Source organism: Adiantum capillus-veneris, chromosome 29 (genome assembly GCF_014529385.1).
Source record: "Adiantum capillus-veneris isolate H3 chromosome 29, ASM1452938v2, whole genome shotgun sequence".
Lineage (NCBI taxonomy): Eukaryota > Viridiplantae > Streptophyta > Polypodiopsida > Polypodiales > Pteridaceae > Adiantum > Adiantum capillus-veneris.
Window position 1 is genome coordinate 66,371,514 of NC_140959.1, and position 7,899 is coordinate 66,379,412.

Genomic DNA, 7,899 nt, shown 5'->3' on the forward strand with positions numbered 1-7,899 from the left:
TGAGAATTCCCAAAATGCAAAATCCCAGTGTATCTATTTTGTCTAGGTTATTCAAATATTGTCCAAAATTTGTCATGTAATTGGTCACACATATTTCGATAAATTTGAAGGGCATTTTGGAAAAAATGACCCAATATTTGGGGTGCTTTGCAAGATTTTGAAATTAGAGGGATATTTGGTAAATTTTCCTGTTTTTAAAGTAAAGCAAAAGTTCTCGACTATGTTTTTGTATGATTATACATTCTCTTTTGTTTGTCAAATATTGATATCTATTCTAGTGTCAACAATTGATGTAAATGTCATGATTTTGCCAAAAAGCAGATTGTTATGAGCAATTGTTAATCAAATCCAGTTTATACTAAGAAGTTGACATTCTTAAATTTGGTTATTTAATCTTGTTTGAAGGACATAAACATCCAGTGTGTTTCTATGAAATTGAATGTGTTACGTAATCAAAAGCTTTGAATTGATTTAAGGTGTGCCTTATTGGGTGACATTGTGGATTTAATAGGAAAATGGTCCTACTTTGAGAATGAAAATACCATTTCTTGGTTATACCTCAAACAAATAATAGTTCATTATGATTGTTTTGGTAAAAGTTATTTTGAAAGGGTTATTAATTATTTTATGTGAAAATATGTCTATAGTCCTCCAATTGAGAGATGTTCTCGTCGAAAGGGAAAAGGACCTATGACTATTGATCCAATTTGCAGTGATCAAGTGAGCTCTGTGGCAATCACAGAGGACTTTGATGACAATGATAATATTGGTGATGAGAGCGAAAGTACTGACATTGGCTTAGGGTCAATGAATGAAGTTGATGCTCAAATAGCTAGACAAGAGGCAGCTTTGGAATTGGTTCCATTTCATATTGCACCTGACGTTGCATCATCTGCTGATTTTGAAGATGATAGTCATTTGCATATGGATAGAGGAGATGACATTCTCAAAACCACAAGGGTTTTTAGTTGTTTTGAGTGTCCACTAGTGCCTTTGTGTAGACTTATTCCATATGCTCGTGTCCGTGGCCTTCGATCGGACGTTTCTGGATTAAAAGATGCATTTGCCAGAGAGGGTTACATAAAGGAAAAAGGTGCCTTTATTGTTTCACTGCAAACATGTCAAAAGGAACAAACATTGTTGACAGGTAATCATTATTATTTTAGAGTGATTTTGTGTATTGGTTTTTTTTGTTTTTCTTTTAGTTGTTTGAAATTTTCTGGAGTCTTGTTTTTTTTAAAAAATACCCGATATTGTTGACACTTGGGACCCTATTTGGAAAGACATAAATAAAGATTATGAAGAGGAGTTAGCTTTGCAGCCTCAACTAGAGTCACTGCGTGGTAGAATGTTCTATGTGTGGGAAGGAAATCACAGGAAAGTAGCATGGCAAGCAGCAATCAGAGAAATGTTTTCCAATAGCAGAGAGAAGCATTGTAGGGTCTTGTGTACCATCATCGACCCTACAAAGGTTTCCAAAATAGCATTATTGACGAGCTTGCAATGCATGAATGTGTGAGTGCAACTATATTCTTGTTCGTAGATAAACTTTATATGTTTGAAGGTTAATCAACTTACTAATATTTTAATCAGTATGAACACCCATGCTCTAGTGTCATCTCATCTACGAGATGAGTTGGTAAATTGTCCATTGCTCTACGGATCATGAGGATTACCTTCGTGCATTGCCGGAGAATGACCAAAAATTGATTGACACTATGCGGAAGAGAACCACAAAGGGATAGGAGCCATGGCATCCTCTAACACGAAGATATATAGCTAGACTTCTTTTTGATGTAAGTGTGCTTGCCATTGTATCTCTTTTTTGTTTTCTTTAATGGAAGCTTTTTGTTCTGAAAAGAATTGGTTTATTTTGAAGGTTCAAATGTCGAAAGAACTACACACTAAGTTAGAAAGCAAGAAACCATTGATTTCTAGCGAGGACTTGAAAAAAGAAGAGGTTAAGATCATGCATGATCTTTATTATAAGTTTTCGGATCGTGTAGGAAAGGTATATAACCATTTCTTAGTGTTTTCTTTGATCTATGGTGAGAGGTGATTTCAATTACCTAACATTCTTGTTCGGTAGATTCTCAACATCGTTGACCCAAGGTTAGGGAAGGATTGGTTTGATCGTGTGATGAGCCTTCAATGGGGGGAAGATAGTTGGGCTACTCTTGAGAAACTAAACTTGATTGCTCTACATGATGCTTCCATAGAAAATAAAATCTTATGGGTGTCATTACTAGAGGCAAGCAAGATCACCCGTGCAGCTTATTGCATGGTCAAAGGAGACCACAAGTTTCGAGGGTGAGCTTCTGGATGCAAATAGTTTATCAAGAAATTGTTGATGTTGAGTTATTTGTTTGATTTTTTTTGCATGCTTTGGGTGAAAGGTGGCTAAAACGAGAGGGAGCTTTGCAGAGGATCTTAGATAAATCTAAGAAGCTTCTTGTAGACTATGTGGATGTGCCAGGAGGGATTGATATTCCTCCCTCGTGCACCATGGATATGTACTACACCGAGATTGTGGTGGAGGGAAGGAAATTTTTGTTTCCTCTAGAGGTGGCTTTGGAGAACAAAACAAAGGACGTAGAGTTGCAACCTTAAAGAGGATTGACTACTCTCGCATGGCTTCTCAGCGACTAGTTTACAGGTAGATAATGTTTTGACTATTTTTGTATCATAAAATGGGCTTCAACTAATGTTGCATATTGCAACTTGTTTGAGATTATAATAATTCTTTGATGGTTTTTGTAGATACTTTGCTCACCTCTTGACCATGCATCACATTGCTGCAATACCTGTGCTTGCACGTTCTTGGACTCACATTGAGAGCGGGGAGGGATGCATGTATCCACCGACCATGCATCAACTCTCGCAGTGGGAGCTTGAGCATTGTCCTTGGTGGATCGACATGGATAGAGGCCATGTCCTTGCTAGAGAGAGAGAGTTTCATAATGTGTAGTCTACAGGAGTCACATTCAAAGATCTTCCACTACCCAAAGCCACAGATGTTGTTGCTCCATCTTCTCATCCTCTACCATCTCGTCGACCCTCTCAAACTTCTAAGTTAAAGTCATTATCTCTTTGCATATACCCTTAACTTTTTTTTCCTTGTAGTGCGACACTTCTATTATGTTCTTGGTCCACAAGCCCGGAACACCTCCACCTCTTTACATTGCAGAGAGTGCTTCTTTGTTTCATGGTCTAGGAATGACTGCCATGGATAGCACTATGCATCACTATTTGCCATATTTTGGTCGAGCTTTTATGGACTCCGGATTGCCATGGAGAGGGTCTACGCAAAAGAGCCATACTTTTGTGGCATGTTTCATTGAGTTGTTGTGTCGTCCTAGGGGGTTATGTCTTGAGTTTGGATGTGGGACGGCTCCTATTTTGACAGGTTGTTTGGCCTCTGGTCGTGCATGTGCATCCCTAGATTTTGATGAGGCACTTGTTTCTACTTGCTTGCAACCCTTGCTTCGACCAAGGAAGCGAGGGAGAGAGGACGCAACCACATCCATAGATGTAGTGGACGATGGAGACCGACCCGTGGGTGGGAACCCTTTTGATGATTTGTGAGATTCCCACTCGACTTAGCACAAGACATTCATAGTATTTATTTTGTTTGTGTTATGGTAGCGGACATTTGTGGTTGATTATCTTTTTGTTGTCTTCCCTATCATTCTATGACTTATGGATAAACATTGCTATTACCTCTTGTAGGTTTTTGTGCTTATGATATTATAGGCCATTGTTGTTCTGTTGAATTGAAATTGTGTGTATTTTGTTTCTTTGAAGTGCATTACCTGAATACATCGAGGCGGACGCGAGACGTATGACATTGGAGCCACGTTATGATGGTCGTCCAAAAGATAGGCCTCGAAGAAGGCATCACTTCATAGATGATGAGTGTGCTTCAAGTTAATAATTTGTATTTAACTTTGAACAATGGTGTAATATGGCTTTGATTATTGATCCAGATAGGGATTCAAGAATGTAGATAGGGGTTTGGTAATGTTTTCTCAGCATCTCTAATGAGTATCACATATATTATTGTATACCTACTTTTTTCACTCATGTATGCAAGGATGGGTCCACAATGCGGTTTGTAATGTTTCTTTAATTAAAAGGCCTTGAAGAAGGCATTGCTTCATAGATGATGAGGGTGCTTCAAGTTAATAATTTGTATGTAACTTTGAACAATGGTGTAATATGGCTTAGATTATTGATCTAGATAGGAGTTCAGTAATGTAGATAGGGGTTTGGTAATGTTTTCTCAGCATCTCTAATAAGTATCACATATATTATTGTGTACCTACTTTTTTCACTCATGTATGCAAGGATGGGTCCACAATGCAGTTTGTAAGGTTTCTTTGATTAATAGGCCTCGAAGAAGGCATCGCTTCATAGATGATGAGTGTGCTTCAAGTTAATAATTTGTATGTAACTTTGAACAATGGTGTAATATGGCTTTGATTATTGATCCAGATAGAGGTTCAGTAATGTAGATAGGGGTTTGGTAATGTTTTCTCAGCATCTCTAATAAGTATCACATATATTATTGTGTACCTACTTTTTTCTCTCATGTATGCAAGGATAGGTCCACAATGCGGTTTGTAATGTTTCTTTAATTATGTCTTTGCTATACTCTAGGCCCATCTCTATTCTCTTATTATCACTTATTGAGAGACTCGCTCGATTTTTTTCTCGCTCGGGAAAACTTGCTCGCCAACTTGTAAGACTCCATTTTTTGTGTTAAAAAATGTCTGAGAAGTTGCATTCAATGATTCACTATGATAACAAAAATTTGTAGCGAAAACACTCTAAAGTCTAAAAATTTGCGTTAACATGGTTTGCTAATTAATTGACCATTACATGAACCATGTTGGGATTGATAAGGGCACTACCAAGATGAAATTCATCAAGAAAGGCTAGCATATCTTCCCCCATACTAGCTAGAAGACGAGTCTATTTGGCAGGCAACGACTTGCTAGCTAGATAAAGAACACTGAGTTAGAGTCAACTCCATAACTATATTACAAGTAAAGTTTAAAGATGCAAAGGAAACAACCATTGAAGTTTGAGTTATTCTGAAGGAGTGGGAAAATCTACCAAGGTGACACAAGTAAAGAACATCTTCCGGAGTTGGGGCTTCATCAAGGATATTTTAAGTGAGCACCATGAGGAGTAGATTAGGGAGGAGCACATGAGCTCTTATCTACCATCAAGGAGGATGGAACTCTTGATCACAATGATGAAAAGGTAAAAGTCAAAAGCACAAGGGATGTTGTAGCTAAAGTCTTGAAGTTGGCTACAATAGGAGAGCCTATGTGGACAAGAGAGAAATCAAATTTTGAAGCATCCATAAAATCAAGAGTTGTTGCTACATTTGAGGGTTTGGCGAAGCTAGAATGAGAGCTACCCCTACATCTACATTTTTTGAAGACAAGGCCAACAAGGGAATCAACCCTAAACCATGCACAATGGTCAATATCTTTATACACACTTTGGCTACAAGTTCAAGATGCAAAATACATTGATGAGATTTTGACAATGATGCAAAGAATAAAAGGCAACAATGTGATGAGGCTCTTACTACAAATATATGCATGTAGCTTTTTCCTCTCGGAGAAGATAATATCTAATGCTCATTCAAAGCTATTGGCAGTCAAACCAGACTGGCACCCTTCAAGTTGACCTCTTCATTTTGAGCCCCAAATTTTGATGTCCATTATTTTTTAAAAAGCTTCTGTAAGTATATGAAAGCCTCTGATTTTATTTATATCACCTTCAATTTGCATATGCTACATCCAAGTTGTATAATTTATAAATGAGTATGAGCCTTGTAAAGTCAGCCCCCACTGGCCAAGTGAGCCCTAGGCATAAAACTCATTTTTTAAAGTGCAAAAGGGACACTTATCATTATCAAAGTTTTTAGTTTTGGAGCGTACGACTGAGAGCGGCTACTTTCATGCGCCTTGTAATCCTCGTATTTTGAGATCTAGCAATCACATTTCAATTAAGAAACTTGCAATGTGTTCCTTGTCTATTGCTCTTTCATTCAAGTATAATCAATGTCAATGCATGTATTTTTTATTTTCATTTCCAATTCATTTATACTTTAGTAGTCAAGCAACTAGACACAGGGTTTAGTGCTCGGTAGAGGCTAGAAGTGGGGGACTTGCTAGGTCTACTCTTGAGAGGTATTAGGAGTTGTGAGTGAGATACAAAAGCATTTCATTTTGCATATTCTCTGATGTTTTGAAAGTACTATTCCATATTTCTTTTTTCTTCCAATTTTACACCATTTGTTGTTGTTTAGTCATAGGACTCAATTTTGCAATTAGGAGTAGGTTAGGTAACATCTATAACCATCAAATTGAGCAAAAAGGACCAAAAAACCCTATCAAAACCATATTTTGGTTGCTGAGATCATGAACTTTAAAATCTTGGAAATTTGATGGTTGGAGCTAAAGAGTACATGCAAACCCAAAAATAAGTGGAAAAAGGGGTGAACCAAGCTAAAGAAAGCTGATATGGAAAATTTTAGGCCAAGATGTGCAGGAACATGGATTGCGATCCATGATCATCTGAGATAATTTGGACAGAAACTGATACTAGAGGGTTCTGTGGGGTTCCAAATCTCTAGATACACACTTTTGGTGAAAAATTGACACATCATACTCATCCAAATCAAGAAATTGGGCAGAAAGTACACAAACCTTGAAAATAGAAAAAAATGGGTCTTTTTGACTTTTTGGTGTCCAAACTAAAAAATAAGTGAACATCTCACCTCTACAGGGGATATGCATACAGCTGAACAAATTTCATGACCAGATGAGTTTGAACATGGATTGTGATCCATGAACAAATCAAGCATCTAAGACTGAGATTTAGGCAGTGAGTAGCTGACATAATTTGGAACAACTTTTGTAAAGGTAATCATAGCAAGAAACAACAAAAAGTTGAACCAAACACCAAAATACAAGCTGAAAGTCAAAAATCGCAAACAACCACAAATTTTAGTTTTGGCAAAGAGAAAGGTTTTCAAAAATAATTGGATAGGTAGACTCCATAGACTTCAAGTAGTCACCATACCAAGTTTGGGGTTCAGATCTGATGGAACATGGATCATGATCCATGTCCCCCTGCTAGATTTTGGGATTGTGACCTTACAGCCTTGTAATAGAGATCAACACAAACAACTTATCCAAAAACAAGGGTACCAAAACACCTCAAGAAGAGGGTCAAACAAGAACAGAGTCATTCAAAAAGAAAAATTGCAGGATAGACAAAGTGACCTATGGGAGACCTAAGGGAGATGAAACCACCTAAAAATCATATAACAGGGATCGGGAGACTGTGATAGACCTGTCTGCCAAGTTTCAAGTTATTTTGACACTGAGGAACATGGATCATGATCCATGACCCCCTGCCAGAGAAAGAGCACAGGGTGGTACCAAAGTTAGCACTAGTCCTTGGTAGCATAGTGATGTTTTCAAAATTCAATTTGGAGTTTTTTTTTTTGTGCATGCTACAAGCAAAGTAGGAGTTGTGTCAAAAGTTTGATAAAATCTTGATTCGAGTAGATTTTGACTGACCCAACAAATGTAAAGCTATAGCCACCAAGTGATTTTTGTACAAGTTGTGGGAGTCAGAGTTGCAACACAATTTGCTCTTGATTCGAGGGATCAATGCACCATAAAAGGTAACACGTCAGGGTTCTACAAACTTCATTTTCTTGATGTATTTGCGATCAAGCAAGCTTTACTAGTAGGAAACCATTTTGCTAGAGACCAAGCAAGCCATATTTCAATTAATGGTAGTGTCAATAAAGGGACCATACCTACCTTAGAGCCAATATTAGAGGAAATTATTTCTGATCCTTCTTCA

The 7,899-nt window shown here is 37.5% G+C and overlaps 2 protein-coding genes across 2 annotated transcripts; both read left to right on the top strand.

The window, feature by feature from the left end:
• Positions 1 to 690: 690 nt before the first annotated feature.
• LOC147419339 (uncharacterized) lies at positions 691 to 1,519 on the top strand. Its single transcript, XM_086505800.1, has 2 exons — positions 691 to 1,177; positions 1,284 to 1,519. The coding sequence occupies exons 1-2, from the start codon at positions 691 to 693 to the stop codon at positions 1,517 to 1,519; spliced, it is 723 nt and encodes a 240-aa protein (XP_086361926.1).
• A 72-nt stretch (positions 1,520 to 1,591) lies between these two features.
• On the top strand, positions 1,592 to 2,610 carry LOC147419340 (uncharacterized). Its single transcript, XM_086505801.1, has 3 exons — positions 1,592 to 1,639; positions 2,252 to 2,310; positions 2,397 to 2,610. Exons 1-3 carry the CDS (start codon positions 1,595 to 1,597, stop codon positions 2,608 to 2,610), a joined length of 318 nt encoding a protein of 105 aa, XP_086361927.1. The 5' UTR covers positions 1,592 to 1,594.
• Positions 2,611 to 7,899: the final 5,289 nt, after the last annotated feature.

Excerpts from the sequence above, each read along its gene's own strand:
- LOC147419339 (XM_086505800.1), top strand. The coding sequence starts at position 691 with ATGACTATTGATCCAATTTGCAGTGATCAAGTGAGCTCTGTGGCAATC. Across the intron at positions 1,178-1,283 it reads TTATTTTAGAGTGATTTTGT|ACATAAATAAAGATTATGAA; the intron begins GTATTGGTTTTT and ends CTATTTGGAAAG.
- LOC147419340 (XM_086505801.1), top strand. The coding sequence starts at position 1,595 with ATGAACACCCATGCTCTAGTGTCATCTCATCTACGAGATGAGTTG. Across the intron at positions 1,640-2,251 it reads CTCATCTACGAGATGAGTTG|GCAAGCAAGATCACCCGTGC; the intron begins GTAAATTGTCCA and ends TCATTACTAGAG. Across the intron at positions 2,311-2,396 it reads GGAGACCACAAGTTTCGAGG|GTGGCTAAAACGAGAGGGAG; the intron begins GTGAGCTTCTGG and ends TTTGGGTGAAAG.